Here is an 18,433-nt window from a genome sequence, read left to right as displayed (position 1 = left end):
GGCCTCCCTGTGGGCACAGGTGCACACCCGTGCAGATGCACACAGGAACACACATGCACACTCACATGCAGGGTCACAGTGTTGCCAACACTGAGATGGCAGGTTTCTGGCTTTTCTCTGAAGGACCCACTTAGCTGCCCTGCAGGATCCCTGGGGGCCCCCAATACCTGCCCGCCATGTTTGGAAGATAACATCTAAGGGTCACCTTCCTGCACACCTGCTGCCCCTCCCCAGCCTGGGAACCACAGGCCTGGGTCCCAGATGACTTGAGGCCGATAAGGATGTGGACTTTCTGTGGACCCGGCTCAGATCACCCCACTGCTGGAGACAGAGGAGCCTCACCCAGGTGGTTTTCGTGGTGGGCCACTCCAAGGAGAGGTTCACGCACACAGGTCACCGCCACACAGGCATGAGTGTGCTCACCACATGTGTGTACACACTGGTACGGGTGCATGCACACCCCACGTGTGTACACACAGGCATATGTATGCTCACCACACGTGCACAGATACAGGTGTACACATGCTCACACATGTGTGTACACACAGGTACAGGGGTGCATGCACGCACCAAATGTGTGTACACACTGGGGAACATGTGCTCACCACACATGTGCACACATAGGTACGTGTGTGTGTGTACTCACCACAGGTACACACAGGTGTGTGTGCACTCACCACACCCACATGCACACACAGGCATGCATCACACACCACACACACGTACGCTCATACATGCATAGGAGTGAGTGTATACTGCACACCTGTGCGCACACACCACACACGAGCATGCAGACCACACACATGCACACATGTCCCCACACGCAGTTTGTGTGGGCTGCACGACAGAAATGCAGGGCGCGTGTGGAAGGAGCAGGGTTTAAGTGCTGTGCTTAAGCTCCAGCCCTGTGTTTGGGCCTCGCCTCATGCAGTCCTGCAGCCAGGCTGCTCCCCACCCCATGTGGCCGCTGGGCTGCCCTGTCAAGCTCACTAAGCTGTAGATCAGCTGGCCTTCAGCCCCTGGCAGCACCTCACTTCTTGCTGTGGCTGTGACGTCCACATGAATTTTCGGTTGACTTTTGCACATAAAGACAGAAAACATGTGAACGCGTCCCGAACACCCCAGACATCTGTGGACTGGCAGTAGCTCTCACCCTCCCCACAGGAAACCACAGGGAGCGTCTGGCTGCGTCCCTGTGCACATCTCCTGAAACCAGACTGCACACGCGTGCCATCCCAGCCCCTTCCTGTCGATGGCCTGTGGTGGGCGCCCTGCCTGTCCTTCTGCAGCTGCCTCTGGTGTGGATGGACCGGGCACTGAGCCCCACCTGGGGCCGCCCTCGGCTTCCTGCCGTCAGAGCGGCCTTGCTCCCCGTCAGGCGGGTGGGGAGCTCTGCTGTAGCCGCCCTCAGGCCCTCGGGCTCACGAAAGAAGCAAGTGAAGACCATTCTCACTGCCACCCGTGGCCGGCCCCAGCCCGTTGGCCCGTGTGTCTGAAGCTCAGGGTCCCCTCCCCACGGGGCAGCCTCTCCCCACGGGGCAGCCTCTCCCCACGGGCTGTCTCTCCGTCTTCCCGATCTCGTTCTCCTGGGGAGCAGGGGCCACCCGTCTCCGCCTGCTTTCTGTCTTGTCATCTTTTTTCTGTCACTGCTGTCCAGTGTCATTTAACTTGAAAAATTAAAGTTAAATAACATAAAAGTTCAGCTCCCGGCCCAGGCTGGCCGTCCTTCAGTTCCCAGGGGCCGGGGCTGCCGTATTGTGCAGTGCAAGCGTGGGCTGTCCCTACCCGGGGGATACGCAGCTGTGACGTGCTGGTGTCCAGCTCAGGGCGGCCGACCCTGCCCTTCACCTGTGGGAGGAGGACGAGACCCGCCCGGGAGGAGGGGGCTCGCTCCGTGCTGCGTGAGGGGCGTGGGGAGCCCCTCCCTGGGGAGCCCAGGCTGACCGAGCACCCTGTGCACACAGTGGGGCTATGCACCCAGAGGCTGCCTCGGCTGGGGTTTCAGCTCCGGGAGGAGGGAGGTGCCTGAGCAGCTCCAGCGAGGACCGCGGCTGGGCCCAGGACCCACTCGGAGGGCATGGGCGGACGGGCCAGCCCCGACCTGGAGCCTGCACACAAAACAGGTAACACGGATCCCGGAGGGTCCTCACGGGAGTCTGGCTTCCAGAGGGGCGCCAGGCTTATGCCCTCACGGGAGCAGTCACTCCGGTTACAAAGAGGTGGCCCCGAGTGTGTGTGTTTAATGTACTTATGGAATCTGTGTGCTTGGTGGCGGAGAAGGCGATGGCACCCACTCCAGTACTCTTACCTGGAAAATCCATGGATGGAGGAGCCTGGTGGGCTGCAGTCCATGGGGTCGCAAAGAGTCAGACCCTACTGAGCGACTTCACTTTCACTTTTCACTTTCATGCATTGGAGAAGGAAATGGCAACCCACTCCAGTGTTCTCGCCTGGAGAATCCCAGGGACGGGGGAGCCTGGTGGGCTGCCGTCTGTGGGGTCGCACAGAGTCGGACACGACTGAGGCGACTCAGCAGCAGCACAGCAGCATGTGCTTGGTGGGATTTCTCCCCCACCTCGTGGCTCAGATGGTAAAGAATCTGCCTGCAGTGTAGGAGACCTGGGTTTGATCCCTGGGCTGGGAAGATCCCCTGGAGCAGGAAATGGCCACCCACCCCAGTATTCTAGCCTGGAGACGCCCATGGACCGGGGAGCCTGGCGGGCTGCAGTCCCTGGGCTCGCAGAGTTGGACACAGCTGAGCACCCGCTGGGCCGTGGGGGGTCGCGGCAGTTTGTGCGCCCGGGACGCCTGCCCCATCCTGCTGTGCCCGGCGCGCGTCTGACCCTGACGGCTGCAGAGCCTGAGGGTGGGTGCGGTGCTGTCATCGCATGGGGAGCTTTGTGAAAGGTCCGAGGCTTTTCTTGCCGTCGAGCTCTGACAAGCTGACCAGCAGGAAGAGCCTGCTGCATGAGTGGTGCTTAACGGGGCAGCTTTGAGTTGGGAGGACGGAGGAGAGGCGGCCAGAACCAGGGCTGGGCCTGAGCGCTGTGGCCCTACCCCACGGCCCCGCGCCCAGACCCGGCGGGCAAGCCCAGGCCCAGTACAGGGCCCAGCCACGTCTCTGTGACGTTCGCAGCCTCCCAGACCCTGTCCAAGGGTGGGATGGAGAGAGAGAGAGATGGGCAAAGCAGTGTGGTTGGGGCAGGGGGGCCTGCGAGTCAGACTGTGTCTCACCCGCCCCAGCCCCCGCCCCGCCTGGCCCCATCTCCTCCCCATCCTCTCCCCATCACCCCAATCCCCGGCCTGGCTCACCCATCCCCTCCCCGCCCACCCCCGCCCCCTGGCTGGCCCAGTCCCCAGGACCCATCTGCTCATCCAGGGCCCCTCTGGGAGGCCAGAGCTTCCCTCCCACGGGCCCTGGGGACCCACTTCCTTGACTCCTGTCCGCACCTGCCAGGCCTGATCTGAGACAGACGCCAGCCTGCCCGCATCTCCTGCCAGCCCCTCCCACAAGGGCCCACTAGGCCCCCCAGCCGCACTGCTGGGCTTGCTTCCCCGCCCCAGCGCCAGGCTGAGCGGGCCCATGTCCACGTGGCCCCGGGAACACTGACCCTCCCCCGGGTCGAGGCCCGCCGGGAGCCCTGTGGGCGGGGGTGAGGCCGGGCTGGGCCCAGAGTCTCCGAGTCTCCGCCCGACCCTGCTCTGTGATGTGTCAGGTATGTGAACAGGGCCTGGAGCTGGGCAGGGAGATGCGGGGACCTCAGGCCTGGTCTCAAGGCCGCCCTCGGGCTGCTCAGCCGCGAGCGGGAGGTCTGAGCGCAGCTGGCCGTGCCCGGGCCCCCCGAGGAGTTAGCAGGCCTGGGGTGCTAGAGGGGACCCCCGGGCACGCGTGGCTCCCGGAACCAGAGCCTGCGAGACCGCTCTGCCTGTTGGACTGTTTGGGCCAAAAGCGACTCATCAGCCTCGGCGGCCCCTCCGAGTGGCCGTCAGGAGGCTGCGGGTTACGTCTGTGTGTGCGCACGCCCGCGTGTGCCTGGGTCCGGGGGCTCGTCCGCGTGGCTGCAGCTTCCGGGTAATTTGCTCCAGTTTCCTCGTCTGCTGCCTTCAGCGCAGTCCGCCCCAGGCCTGGAGCACAGGGACCCCGGGGGACCTGCCTTTTCAGTGACCAAGCATGGGCCGCCCACCCTCTCTCCTGGGCGCGTGAGGTCATAGACAGGCCCTTCTGTGGGCACAGGGTGGTGGATGGGCCCCGGGGGCTGGGCCCGGGCTCCTGGGGGCAGGGCAGGCCACGCGGCCTGGCTCTAGGGCTCTAGTCCTAGGGGTGGAAGGGGCTGCGGGGGAGCCCCGGGTCCTCACATGAGGCTCCTCCTGCTGCGTCTGGCGGTGGAGCCATGGTGGAGACGAGACTGGGCTGGGAGAACCCACTCGTGGCATCGAGCCAGGTCCTGGGGTGGGGCCTCTTTGCCGTCTGCTTCTGGGGCCAGGCCCCCTGAAACGGAGGACCCTGCCTGGCCCGACACAGTCCCAGGTGGGCGGGACGGAGGGGCTGCTCTGCCCTGCACGGCGGATGCTGTCTGGACGGGGAGCCAGCCCATGGGCGTCCCGTCTGTGCTCACCAGCTGCATGACTGGGCAAATGACTTGTCTGTCTGAGCCTCCGTCCGTGGCTCTGGCTGCCTCTGGGTCATTACGAGGGTTGACAGAGGCACAGTCTAAGCTTTGGTGCAGGGCCCATGGGTGGGAGGGGCCCGTCCCTCAGGCTGCCCCACCAGCCCCTGCTGGGCAGTGGCCAGGTGACCACAGAGCTCGGGTCTGTGTGTTTCCTAAACCAGGAAGTTGAGCTGCCTGCTCCACACCTGCTGGCCTAAAACCTGCCCTCCAGGGCACGTGTTCGTGAATCCGGTAGGTTCCTTACATTCACCTGAAGCGGCTGTTTTCAAAGGCGCCTTCGCCTCTCCGCTGCCTCTGTTGTCAGTGCTGGTCATGATGCTGGCGCGTGCGTTGTGGGCGCAGCAGGAGGCTCTGATGTCACGGAGTCTTTACCGTCTGGCGTTCACACGCACAGAGCGAGTGAACCCCAAGGGACTGGGCGGTGGGGGGCAGCTGGGACGTGCGAGTGAGGCAGGAGGTAGAGTGGAGGCCTCGGGCCGCGGCCCCCAGCCCGTGGCCAGGCCGCCCGCCCTGCCTGTTTCTAAAAGGAACAGGCCGTCGGCACAGGGGCCGCAGAGGAGGCATTGCGGGCCCAGGAGGAGTGGGGGCACGGGGCAGCTGGTCAGAGGCGGGCGCTGCAGACACAGGCTGTGCAGAAGTGGCGGTCGTCAGGGCGCAGCCTGTGACTTGTCCCCCCAGAGGAGAGGGGCCACTGGGGGTGGGCAGTCTCAGCAGAAGACCCTAACCCACACAGGTGTGCACACCTGCACAGGCGTGCACGCACCTACACAGGAGCGCCTGCTCCTGCACGGGAGTGCATGTACCCTCGCAGGAGCGCCTGCTCCTGCACGGGAGTGCACGGTCCCACACAGGAGTGCCTGCTCCTGTATGGGAGTGCACGGTCCCACACAGGAGTGCAGGCACAGGTGTGCATACCCACACAGGTGTGACTGTGTCTCTGTCCCTGCTCTGAGATCAGGGAGGTTTGGGCTGTTTCAGCTCTCATCGTGTTACATAAGGTTTGCAGCAGGCAGAGTACCGCCACGGCCACATAATTTATATGTATTCCATGTATTTCTGGGTTTTATTTAAGCACGGCTGTGGCTCCCGGGTATGTGCAGAGACTTGGCAATCAGCGCTCCAGTTGGAGCCTAGGCCTGCGCTCTCAGTCCTTCGCGGGATTGGCTGGCGGGCGCTGCTGCCCACGCCGGCTGGCAGGGCTGGGGGCGGGTCGTCCCGCAGAATCGCCTCCGGGTCGGCGGTGACTCAGGCGCGTCAGGCTGAGCGGGATGGGCTGTCGATCCCGGCCTCAGCATCTTTCTCACGGATGCTGCCACTGCGAGAAGCCGCCTCTCCTCTCCCGTCTCCATCGGATGCTTGCGCACTGCCGGGCGCCGCAGGGGGCTCTCCCCAAGCTGCAGCCGTGCCATCAGCCTAGACGGTGATTGTAGACCGTGGATGAGCTGGGGGGACCAGATGCTGGGGCTGACGTAACCCCCGGGTGCAGGCTCCCTGTGACGGGCTCACTGGCGAGTCCACGTGGAGGGAAGCTGCTGGGCTCCGGGTGGAGTAGCCGGGCTCTGGGAACGGAGGGGCCTGGCCCGCCTCTCTGCACTGCGAGCTGGGTGGTGTCAGGGCGGGAAGTAACGCGGCGCTGGTCTGTCCACCGCGGTCGGAGCGAGCCCTGTGAGGGAGGTGCCCGGCGAGCTCGGGGCAGCGCCGCAAGCGGCTCCGTCCTGCCCTGGCCGCGGTGCTGGGTGGAGCAGCAGCGATGTGAGGGTCTCAGGGGCGGCCATTCACCCCGAGCTCTTCCCGGAGACGTGCTGCAGCCACGGCCAGACCTCCGGGTGCGTGCTGACCGCGCCCTCTCGTTTCAGCCTGCAGGACGCTGGCATCGGGTTCATCCTGGTCATAGACCGCAGGCAGGACAGATGGACCTCGGTCAAGGCGTCCATCCTGAGAATAGCGGTAAGTGTCGGTGTCGTTGCCGGGCCAGCGACCTCCACGCCTTCTCCGGGCAGGGGACATGGCCTTTCCTGCCCAGTGGCGCTTTGGGTCCTGGCTGGGGCTGCATACACGGTGGGGCCCAAGGCCGAGGTGGACTCCAGCTGGGGCCTGGGCAGGGCCAGCGCACACCTCCCTGGGCTCCTCGAGCTGCTCGGGCACGTGTGTGTGTGCATGTGCACACGTGTGCATGCGCATGTGTGTGCGCATTTTGCATACGTGTACAAGTGTGTGCGTGTGTGTGCGTGCATGTACTTCTGTGCACCTGTTGTGTGCAACTACTCACGTGGGTTAGCTCTCAGGGGCTGTGTTATACCTTGAAAGCAATGTCACTTTCGGTTTGTGTCTGACGCTGAGCGTGTGAGCGACTGAGTGACCTACGGGGTGGCCGTTCTCGAGGGTGACGAGTGTGTCACAGGGACCTTCAGGCTGCGGGTGTGGGGCTATGTTGACTAGCTTTTCCTGTGTTGTTTTCTCCTTCCAAACGGGCTGTTTCTTCTTTAGTCTCGTGACCGAGTCAGGTTATCAGCCGTCATCCTTGGTGACCCTCGTGGCCACTGGAGGCCTCCAGTCTGCAGACCGTGGCTGCCCTTCAGGGCAGAAGAACCGCTGCCTGCAGCGCGGGGCGGTTTTTAGCCACGGGATAGCTGGAGAGGGCGGTGCAGCCAGCAGAGAGCCCGCTCTTATTTTTGGCGCTAGCTTCCACCCCCGCTCAAGCTGGGTAGAGAGGTGGGGAGCGCTTCTCCCTGCAGACAGGACGGAAAGTGTGCTTGTCTGCGGGAGAGCGGCCCGGAGCGCCTGCGCTGGGGTCCGGGCTGCAACTCTGCGCTCTCCCGACCCCATGGGTGACCCGCCCCCAGGCCCTTGTTCTGCGTCCTGCGCTGGCCCCTTTGAGGCTGCTGTGCTGGGGTCAGGGGGCGGAAGATCCGGCTCCTCCTCCCAGTGCTCGGGCCCCGCTCCGAGGCTCACCACTGGAGGTCCTGGTGCTCACCTGTCCTGGGGCCGGCCCAGCCTCGTCCTCCTGACACGTCGTCTCCCTCCCCACCCCCCTCCCCGCGCCGGCCACACACCCTCCACATTGTCGTGTACCTGAAACTGGTCTAAACTCGGGAGGTCTCAGAAGAGTACAGTCGTGTGTAGACGTCACCGTCAGCTCTCCCGTGCCTTTGAGTCCTCAGCAGCTCACGGGACTGTGCACCACCAGCCGGTCGCCCGTGTGTCCCTTTCACCGCTTTAAGTTTTAATGTGGGTTTGCACATGGGTGTCGCCTGCCTGGCCAGATGAAGGACTAAACTGTAAGAGCCAGTGGGTCAGGTGACAGGACTTCCTAGACGATTCCGGAATCAGCAAGGTAGTCCCGGGCTGGATGGCAGTGGGTCTCGTCGAGTGTGCTGCTGTTTTGAGAGGTTACACGGTTAGACCCACGTTTTCAGGTCTAGCGATCGCCCAGGTCTCCTGCGTGCGTCTGTCTCACTGGTGTGCGTCTCGGACGGGCACTGGTATGCACGGGCGTCAGTCAGCTGCTTCTCGGGGGGATGTGCCTCCAGACCGCACGTCCGTGCCATTTCCTGCCCCTGGGGTGCCCTCCCCCGGGGGCGGGGTGGCTCCCACTGCGCCCTCCGCAGCCCCCAGCGCCCCCCAGAGCAGCTCTCGCTCAGGCCCGGCCTGGCCTCCCCTCCCGGCGGGGCACCCTCCCTGTCTGCACACCGCGGTCCCTCGAGGTCAGGGCCAGCCTTGTCCATGTTCGTGTGGCCGACAACCCATCCTGGGCCCTCGGCGTGACAAGAGCCTTGTAAATACCTCTCCAGCTAATCAGCCACTCCAGGTCAGTTAGCAAGGCTGATCAAAGGCAGGATTGTTTGCTAAGAAACAGACAAATCACTTTTAATAACAGTCCCTGAGGTCCCCAGCGAGCCAGCAGGATGGCACAGGGCAGACCAGCTGTCGGTTGCGCTCTCCTGCGGCCGAATGGGAACATGGTCTTCTTCAGCGAGCTGATAATCAGGTGAACTTCCGAAGAGAGCTGGTGCATCTTTAAAACTTTGTTTTGTGAGAATCATAACTGATTTTTGCACTGATTCTGACAGCATTAAAAATGTAGGTTTGTTTCTGTAAGCCTTACAGTTACCCAGTATTGCTTTGGAAACCCCAGAAGAGAACATTTTCCAGCAAAATTGTCAAAAATTCTCGATCAACTCCAGTGCTTTTTCTTACAAGAATTTACTGATCGTAGTAATGCCAGAAGTCCTGTTTATGTTTTCAGCACATTTATTGAGACGCTGATGTGTGCCTGGCGTGGTGGGCGGTGCTGCGGATCCACGGGGAAGCAAGAACCCTGTAGACAAGCAGGCTGCAGGCGGCTGACCCTGTGACCAGGTGCCGGACCTGGCAGGGCGCCGGATGAGGCCCCGGGGGCGGGGACACTGCAGGCCCCACCTTGCTGCTCCCGGGGCCCCCGTTCCCGCCCCACCCCGAGCCAGCTTTCGGGTCCATCTCCTCCCTGGCTCCGCAGGGGGTGGGCAGAGCTGGCACACTGGCGCCATCCCCCGCCGTAGACCTATCTGGACCGCCAGCCCTGCCAGGCTATGCTTCATCCAAGGTGAGTTAGGGGAGAGACCACCCGGCATCTGCTGGGACCCCTGGGCCAGAGCCCACGAGGAGACCCCTGGGCCGGAGCCCGTGAGGGGACCCCTGCAGGCTCTGGCGCTCCAGCCTGGACGGCCACACTTTGCTGCCAGTGGCCAACTGTGTCTGGCCACTCGAGTGAGCCTGGGTGCTTACATAACCGCTGAAATCCAGGCTGTTTTAAGCCGCCTTGTGTGCTCTCTCGTGAGCTGCGTGTTCTCGCCTTCGGGGCGCTCTTTCTCCTTGTTTGGATGCCTTCAGCTCGGCTTGGAAAATACGACATTGGAGGGTCCACAGTCCGGTGTCCCTAAGCTCAGACCTGCCGTGTCCCCACCGAGGGCAGAGCCCACCGCAGCTCTGAGCTGGCCTGCTCCGGGGCTGACACGGGGCCACACGGTCCTGCCCATGGCGCCCAGCGGGGCTGCTCCAGGGCTGACATGGGGCCACGCAGTCCTGCCCACGGCGCCCAGCGGGCCTGCTTTGAGGCTGACACGGGGCCACGCAGTCCTGCCCACAGTGCCCAGCGGGCCTGCTTTGAGGATGACACGGGGCCACGCAGTCCTGCCCACGGCGCCCAGTGGGGCTGCTCCGGGGCTGACATGGGGGCCACGCGGTCCTGCCCTCCAGGGCTGTGACTGGGGACTGCGGGGCAGACGCGCCCGGGGCCACAGGAGGTGTGACACGGGAAGGGGACTGGCAGGCAGGAGGTCAGGGTGGCCAGGCCGGAGGCACAGCTTGGGGTTGTGGGGGGTGACCAGTGGGGTGTGACCAGCGGGGAGTCCTGGCGTGCAGAGCCTCTGGGGGAGGAAGAGGAGGGCCTGGGGGGAGGCGGGGTTTGGGGACCTCCCAGGCCCCAGGTGGCTACGGGTGGAGCAGAGCATCCCTGAGCAGATGTCCGGCCCATGCGTGACTCTCAGGGCTGAAACTCGGGGCAGGGGCCAGGAACCCTGGCAAGCCCTGGCAAGGGGAGCTCGCGCTCCGACGTGGGGGTCTGAGCAGGAGAGGGCAGCAAGGTCCAGCCTGAAGAGACGTCTTGTTTGGAGCCTGGATGATGCAGCGGTGCCCCTGGGGAGACACGGAGGCTGCGGGGAGTCAGGGGCCCCCAGAGACGGTGGGAGGGCGGCCCCTGAGGCGTGGGCTTCAGGGACATGCTGGCTGGGCCCTCAGACATGGAGCCCGCCCCAGGCTTCTGTGACGCCCCTGACGTGCCGGCGGGGGCCTGGGCGAGGAGGCCAGGAAGGGCATGCCTGCGAGCCACGTCAGGCAGCCCAGGGGTCAGGGGCCCCTGTGGGCCATGCTCAGGACCTGGGGTGTGTGGGCGGGTGTGGGTCGTCTCCAGATGTCCTGGGCAGGGGCCCGTCCTGACTGCAGACAGCTCAGGAGGGTCCCAGAGCTTCCACGTGGGAGAGAGGGGCGGCATCATGTCCGGGCGAGGCAGGAGAGGAGCCGCAGGACGCTGGCCGTGTCTGTGCCCGGGGGCACTGCCCGCCTGCCCCGTGCCAGGGGCGGCCCTGTGGCCTCTCCTCGCTTCCCTCTCATGGGAGGGGCTTACTTTCAGACAGAGGCCAGGGGACCGGGCACCGGGCCTGGGCTGACCAAGCGGCCGTCACGGGTGTAGAGCTGGGTGTGAATGCTGTGGGCGGCAGGGAGCTCGGCCCGGCCCGGCGAGGACGGCGCCCCATTCCCCCCATTGCCGACGGGAACCCGGGGCACAGAGGGCGGCTCGTCCAGGGCCAGACGCCCCGCACACAGAGCTCAGATGCACGTGCAAGTCAGTTCGTGCCCGTGTGTGCGGGCCTGCCCTGGGTGTGAGCGCCGGCCCTGGGTGTGAGCGCCTGCGCCTGGGTGTGAGCGCCTGCCCTGGGTGTGAGCGCCTGCCCTGGGTGTGAGCTCGCGTCTCCTTTCTCTGTCGTGTGTGTGTGTGTGTGTGTGTGTGTGTGTCTGTTTTCACGCCACCGGTGTCCTAGTTTCTGGGGACCATCGTAACAGACACCACAGACCACAGCAGGGCTCAGATGGCAGGGCCTCCTGTCTCCCCATCTGGATGGGGAGTCTGAGCCGGCTGGACCCTCTGCAGCTGCGAGGCGGTCTGTGTGTGCCCCCCAATGGCCTCTGGAGACCCTCGGCCAGTGGAAGCACCCCCAATCTGCTTCCACCCCACACGCGTCCTCTGTGGGTCTCGATGTCCAAATGTCACCTTTACGGGGCATGTCCGGTCAGGGCCCACCCTGACGACCTCATCCTGACTCGGTCACCTCTGTGAGGACCCTAAAGCCATTCTGAGGTGCTGGGGGCTTGGACTCCAAAATAAGAGTGTGGGGACGCATGACTCAGCCAGAAGGGAAGGCCAAAGCTCTTCCTGCAGTTGCTGTTTTAAGTTTGTATTGAAGTCGATTTATAACGTCATGTTGGTTTCAGATGCACATCAAAGGGATTCAGTTACGCGTATGTATGAGTACGTGTATCTTTACGTTCTCTTCCTTTGCAGGTTATTACAAGGTATTGAGCGTAGTTCCCCAAAAGGTCAGAGCTTTTGACCTTTAAGACCACAAGCCATGTAACACAGTTGTTCCAAGCAGTGTGGCTGTTCTTCTCCGTGAGGGGTGGCGATGCTCTGAGTGCAGTGTCTGTACCCAGCTCCGCCCCGGGCTGGCGCTGGCGTGGGGGAGGCACCCAGTCCTCTCTGTGGGGCCGCGGGCTGCTATGGGCATGTGGACCCCAGACGGAGAGCGGTCTGTGTCCCTGCAGGCATCCTTCCCCGCAAACCTGCAGCTCGTCCTCGTCCTGCGGCCAACCGGGTTCTTCCAGAGGACACTCTCCGACCTCGCCTTCAGGTTCAACAGAGATGACTTTAAGATGAAGGTGCCGGTAAGTGCCCACCTCCTGTGGGGAGCGCCCACTCTGCCCAGGACACGGGGCGGGGAAGTGGGTGTGAGTGACCCCCCGGCTGCGGCAGGACTCTGCTTCACCTCCTCACTCCAGCTGGCACGGGGCAGCCCCGGCAGCTGCCGGCTGTCCTCGGAAAGCCAAGGCTGTGTGGATCCCTTAGAGGCTGCTCACCCGGGAAGCTGCATTCCCTTGGGGAGGTCAGGCCATGTCGAGTCAGGTTCCGGGAGCAGGGCTGGGAGGGGCTGCCGGCAGAGGACCCTGGGAGCACAGGGGCTCGTGCCCGGCACCTCGTGACCTCCCCAGCAGGACCTGCCAGGTTGCTCTTGAAACCTGAGCACCCCAGTGTGGGCCATCGTCCCCGAGGTCGGCTCTCCTGCGTCGACGGAGGGCCTTCACTGGCCAGGGCCCAGGGGTGCAGCCCCCAGGCTTTGGAGGGAAATGGGTGCGCCCATCTCTGTAGCATCAAAAAGCCTCAGTTTCTGACGCCGAGGGCAGGGGTCTCCACCCTGAGTACAGTGGTCGCCCTGCACCCGGCCACGTGGGACCAAACCCATGAGTTCTCAGAAGCCAGGTTCACAGGATCCATCGCCCACGACGCCCCTTCCCCGGCCCATCTCAGTCACCCTTCGATACTCAGGAAGCGCCGTCCGGGGAGGGCGGCTGCTGCAGTGGGTCCATGTTGGTGCCCTGGGCCTATGCTGACTCAGCGCTGGGCAGAAAACGTTAAGAGGGCTGGTGGGCTCCAGCCTTTTCCATGGTGGTTCAGTTGACACAGAGCAGATGGAAATCACAGAAGAGCCTTAAGTCCTTGGATAGCTGACCGACCCGTCTCCACTCCTATTGGCGTGAATCAGGGTGTTCTGGGCGAACGGCCTTGCTGGACGGCGAAGAGAGACTGGATGTCTCTGCTGAAAGCTGGCACCATAGCCTGTTCTTAAGAGAAGATGACATCTCAGTCAAGAGTCTCAACGTGGGCCCCCGGATGGCTGGGTGGGCGGTCCTCTGAGGTCTTAGCGGCACCGTGTCCCCTCCACCCGCCCCCACATGGAGACAGTCAGTGTTGACCTGGGGCGTGTTGGATGGCCCCTTGGCCTGGAGCAGACTCAGTGGTTAATAAAACATGAGGTGGTGTCCAGTGGCACAGGGACTGAGCCTCCAGGACCTCGGCAGCAGCGCCTGACAGTTTGCAAAGCAAAGGTGGTATTTTTATCCAAAGTTCATGGATTCAGTGACCTCAGAAGGGCAAGAGCAAGACAGGAGACAAAACCCTCCCAGGTGGAAGAGCCCCCAGGCCCCTGTTCCCACGATAGCCATGCCCGGTGCCTGCCTCCGCCCCCGTGCAGCCTGCTGGGTTTTGCCGGGAATGCAGACAGATGGGCAGCTTTGGAATCTGTGTGGCTCCATGAACACGCAGGCCCCTCACCCATCAGATGCCCCATGTCAGCAGAGTGCCTGGCTCTGTCCAGGCCTTTGCTTATTCCCAACGGCTATCATCTGCTGGGACCGTGCACCCATTTCATGGATGGGAGAGCTGAGGCCCAGGGAGCGTTGCACCGTGCCTGCCGTGGGAGGAGCTGGGAGGCCCCTCCGTCCGGGTCTGCGGGGCAGTCTGCTCACAGGTGGTCTCGTCCCCCCAGGTCATAATGCTGAGCTCAGTCCCAGAACTACACGGCTACATCGACAAGTCCCAGCTGACGGAGGACCTGGGTGGGACGCTGGCCTACTGCCACTCCAGGTGGCTCCGCCATCGCACAGTGAGTCCCCCACCCCCGATGGCCCCAGGCCGCCCAGCCGCGCGGCTTCCGCCTGCTCCAAGGACCTGGTGCCGTTTCCCGAGCTTTCTCCCTGAGCATGAGCCGACGGTCTCAGTGGACCTCGGCATCTGAAGGAGAAACGTGAGTCCTGTCGGGAGTGGCTTTCTGGGCCTCAGGAACACGGGGACAGAGAAAAGCTCCAGCTGGGTTCTTGGCATCACCCTCAGGCAGGTGCAGAGCCCACGTCTGTGCAGGAGCTGAGGCTGAGGCTGGGGCTGAGGCTGGGGGGCCTCCCGAGGGGCTGGGCTGCAGCCTGGCTTTCAAGCCCAGGAGGGCGCAGTGCACAGGCTTCGGGCTGACAGTCTCCCCCCAACATAGGCCATCGAGAGCTTCGCCCTCCTGGTCAAGCAGACGGCGCAGATGCTGCAGACCTTTGGGACCGAGCTGGCCGAGACGGAGCTGCCCAATGACGTGCAATCCACGAGCTCCGTGCTCCTCGCCCACACGGAGAAGAAGGACAGAGCCAAGGTGTGTGTGGGAGATGGCGGGAGGCGGGAGCCGACCCGGATGGCTGAGCTGACCAGCAGCCACAGCATACACTGGCCTCTTGATGAACATGATGGGGTCGGCTGAGGCGGCCGCACACTGTGGGCTCCCCAACCCGCTGATGGTCCTTGGGTGCCCCCATGAGAGCCCCCAGCTCCCTCTGAACATGGAGCAGACACATGGGGCCCCGGTTTCCTGTTACTCCTGCTCACTGCCTGGGAGACCCGTAACCCTACCCTGCCCGCTCACCGCACCGGTGCCTCCCAGCACCCCCTCCCGGGGGCACCGGGTGGGAGGGCAGCAGAGGGTCTGGGGGGGGCAGGTGGGGTTCGTTGCGGTGCCTTCTGACCCCTCGGGGCCCCACCCAGGGCCAAATCTGGGGCTGGTGGCCTGGATGACGAGCCTGGACGTCCCACAGGAGGATATGAGGCTGGCGCTTGTCGAGGGGCGGCGCGTCCTGGAGAGCATCCACGAGCCACTGGCCCGGAGCCCAGATCAGAGCCCCAACCAGGACCAACTGGACAGTCAGAGCACCGTGCACAGGTGAGGCGGGGAGACACGCAGCCCGGCCACGCCCTCCACCATGCAGAGGGAGGCTGGGCTCTGGGGGGACATGCGGCCCCGCCCCCAGCGTGCCCTCCACCGTGCGGAAATGAGGCCAGGCTCTGGGGAGACACACAGGACCCCCGACGCGTCCTCTCCAATGAGGAGGGCGGACCAGCCCCCGCCGCTTGGCACTGCCAGGAGGGGCCTCACGGTTCCACACCAGCGTGGCTGCCGCCCTTCCCCAGGCTCCTGGCCCAGCTGAACGAGACCGAGGCCGCCTTTGACGAGTTCTGGGCAAAACATCAGCAAAAACTGGAGCAGTGCCTGCAGCTCCGGCATTTCGAGCAGGACTTCCGAGAGGTGAGCGGCCTGGGGGGCTGCAGGGGGGCCCTGGCGTGGGTGATGTGTCCCGTGGGAACCACTCGCGGCCTCGAGGAGCCGGGGGTCTGGTTGGAACCTCAGTGCCGATGGTACATCCTTCCAGACGGGATTCCCAGCCGTTTACCCTCCTGCTTCACAGTTGTCCTAGCTGTTCCGGTTCCTTCGCCTCCCGTGTAAATGTCAGATGACCTGATCTGTGTCTCCGAGAAAGTCCCACTGGGTTTTGTCAGGAATTGTGTTGAACTTGTGCCTCGCTCTGGGGAGAGGCGGCACTTGACTGCACTGACTCTTCCGTCAGTAAACGCCTCTGTCTGCCCATCTGTTTAGATTTTCTTCGGTGTCAGCGCGTGTCATTTGCGCGAGCTCAGCACGTGTTTGGTTGGGTTTACACGTACACGTTTCACTTTTTAAGCAACCGTAGACGGTGTCACGCTTTCTCTTCCGGTGTCTTGTGTGTGCTGTGCTGTCTGTAGAGACACAACAGACTGTTGAGTACTTATCTTGTGCCCTGAAACCTTGCCGAGCTCAATCCAGGCACTGTTTGGTAGCGTTTCCACACAGACCATCAGGCCACGTGCAGACGGAAACGGCTTGATCTCCTCCTTCTCTGTCTGCGTGTCTCTGTGTCTGTTCTTTGTCTGCCCTGGTGCCCTGGAGCGTCCACCACTGGGATCACAGTGGCGAGAGGGGACGGCCCTCCCTGTGGGGCGCGGTCTCCGGGGAAGGTGTCCGTCACCAGTGTTACACCTGGGGTGTTGGCAGGAGGGTTCTGTGGATGTCCTCTCCAGATCAAGGAAGTTTCCCTCTAGTCCCCCTTCCGAGGGGAGGCCCGGGCCCTCTCCCCTCCCTGAAGCCAGTTTCCACGGCAGCCCCTCCGTCCCCCAGCTGTGGCCTTCCCACTGATCTCACTGCATGGCCTCTCACCCTGCTGCCCCGTCTCAGGTCAAATCGGCCCTGGACGTGCTGGCCCAGAAGGTCACGACCTTCACCGACGTGGGCAACAGCCTGGCACACGTGCAGCACCTCCTGAAGGACCTGACCGGCTTCGAGGAGAAGTCCAGTGTAAGCATGGACGTGGGCGGCGGGACCGTGGGGACACCACGCCCCAGTGTCACCACCCCACCCCGCGACCCCAAGCCTGCTCCTGCCGACCCCCTGCTCACCCCGAGCCCACCCCCACCGACCCCCAGCCCGCCCCCACCGATCCTCAGCCCGCCCCTAGCCCGCCCCTGCCAACCGCCCCCCCCCCAGCCCGCCCCCAACCTGCCCACAGCCCGCCCCCGCCGACCCAGAAGCAGGAGGTGCTCTCTGCCCCGAGAAGCTGAGCTGGTCTCTGGCGGCCTTGTAGGCCGCCGTGCAGCGGGCCCGCACGCTGTCCCAGGAGGGTGAGCGGCTCATCGAGCACAAGCACTATGCCGTGGACTCCATCCGCCCCAAGTGTCACGAGCTCCGCCACCTGTGCGACCAGTTCGCGGCCGACGTGGAGCGGAGGAGGGGGCTGCTGGGCAAGTCGCTGGAGCTGCACGGCCTCCTGGAGGCGGTAGGCCCGACCCCCAACCCTGACCCCGCCCCTGGTCCTGCAGGGGCCAGACCACAGGTGCTGGGTGGACAGTGGCCCCCAGCCTCCCGAGGGCTTCTCCTGAGACCCAGATGGTCCCGCGCCAACACTGGTGATTCAAGGACTCACCTGCCACAAAAAACCCAGAGGCGACCATCCAGCCAGTTCCCTGCACTTTGTCCTCGGTGTGGCTGCATCCCATCCTGGGCAAGGCCCCTGGTTTCAGGCCCGCGTCCCCGGGAGCCCTCTAGACCTGGCAGGACCTGCGTGCTTTGTCCTGTGGACGGTCTCAGAGCACAGCGGTCGGTGGGCCGCCTGAGACACCAGAGCAGCCTCCAAGGCGCCTTCTCCCCCCGCAGTCCATGAAGTGGTGTGACGAGGGCATCTACCTGCTGGCATCGCAGCCTGTGGACAAGTGCCAGTCCCAGGATGGCGCGGAGGCCGCCCTCCAGGAGCTCGAGAGGTTTCTGGAGACGGGGGCAGAAAATAAGATCCAGGAGCTCAGCAAGATCTTCCAGGACTACGAGCCCATCCTCACCAAAGACCTGCTGGTGAGGGGACAAATCCCTGGGCACTTGGGAGGCACAGGGCGGGGGCATTTCAGGACGGATGCTGTCCCCCTCCCTTCCCACCCCACGGGGGTCCCTGCTTCCCAGCAGGACCTGTGCTCCATGCCCTGGCCACCCTCTGGGCCCCGCTTCCACCAGCCTCTGGACGCGGCTGGACCCCGACTGCTCGCTCCTGCCGGCTGTCCACAGACCCCCGCCAGCCACCTCCTCCCTTGGCACCCCAGCCCCCCCCAGGGCCGAGCGGGGCCCACGGGCGTCACGGTGACACTCGGAGCACCACTGCGATGTCCTGCTGAGTCCAGCATGCCATCCCCTTCCACAGGAGCATGTGCAGAGGGTCTTCCAGAAGCAGGAGAGCGTGGAGGAGATGTTCCACCGCAGGCAGGCCAGCCTCAAGAAGCTGGCGGCCAAGCAGACTCGGCCCGTGCAGCCCGTGGCCCCCCGGCCGGAAGCACTCACCAAGTCGCCCTGCCCCTCCCCAGGTACAAGCAGCACCTCTCACCCCAGGGAATGCCCCCTTCCGTCCAGCCCATTGTGTAAATAAAGCTTTATTGGCACTTGGGCCCCTCCCTCGGTCCCTCTCGGCCATGCTGCTCGCGTTGTGGTGGCTGGGCCGGGTCCACCGTGGCTCCGAGGGCCTTGCCTGGGCTTGTCCCGGCCGTCTGTCCTCAGCGCCGTAGCTGGAATGGTTTTCCCCTTGTGTGGCTCGGCCCTCCACCCCTGAAACCTCCTGGTTCCCCAGGCGCATCCCCTCTGGAAGGCAGGGCTGGGCCCTTCCTGTCACCTCCTGTCCCCAAAACACACAGCTTCAGCAGCCAGCATGGCTCCTGCCGTTTTTTGCAGCCCTGGCCAGTGTTGCCTGTCCACGCCAAGAGCCTCTGAGCCCAGCTCGTGGGCCCATTCAGACTCCAG

General features: G+C 64.1%; 1 protein-coding gene across 17 annotated transcripts in view; it reads left to right on the top strand.

Moving 5' to 3' along the window:
• Positions 1 to 18,433, top strand: part of MCF2L (MCF.2 cell line derived transforming sequence like) — a 90,147-nt gene that overhangs the window by 54,707 nt on the left and 17,007 nt on the right. For all 17 annotated transcript variants that reach the window (XR_011466343.1, XR_011466344.1, XM_070380703.1 and 14 more), the window contains 10 exons: positions 6,527 to 6,617; positions 12,027 to 12,146; positions 13,805 to 13,921; positions 14,300 to 14,449; positions 14,886 to 15,010; positions 15,259 to 15,373; positions 16,337 to 16,456; positions 16,743 to 16,934; positions 17,312 to 17,503; positions 17,844 to 18,003. Coding sequence is in view for 15 of the 17 variants with exons in the window: in XM_070380703.1 (XP_070236804.1) it covers positions 6,527 to 6,617; positions 12,027 to 12,146; positions 13,805 to 13,921; positions 14,300 to 14,449; positions 14,886 to 15,010; positions 15,259 to 15,373; positions 16,337 to 16,456; positions 16,743 to 16,934; positions 17,312 to 17,503; positions 17,844 to 18,003 (1,382 nt within the window). In the remaining 2 variants the exon portion in view is untranslated. The remainder of the gene's footprint in view (positions 1 to 6,526; positions 6,618 to 12,026; positions 12,147 to 13,804; positions 13,922 to 14,299; positions 14,450 to 14,885; positions 15,011 to 15,258; positions 15,374 to 16,336; positions 16,457 to 16,742; positions 16,935 to 17,311; positions 17,504 to 17,843; positions 18,004 to 18,433) is intronic.

The sequence above is a fragment of the Bos mutus genome, chromosome 12, assembly GCF_027580195.1.
Source record: "Bos mutus isolate GX-2022 chromosome 12, NWIPB_WYAK_1.1, whole genome shotgun sequence".
Lineage (NCBI taxonomy): Eukaryota > Metazoa > Chordata > Mammalia > Artiodactyla > Bovidae > Bos > Bos mutus.
This window is presented reverse-complemented; position numbering and strand designations above follow the sequence as displayed.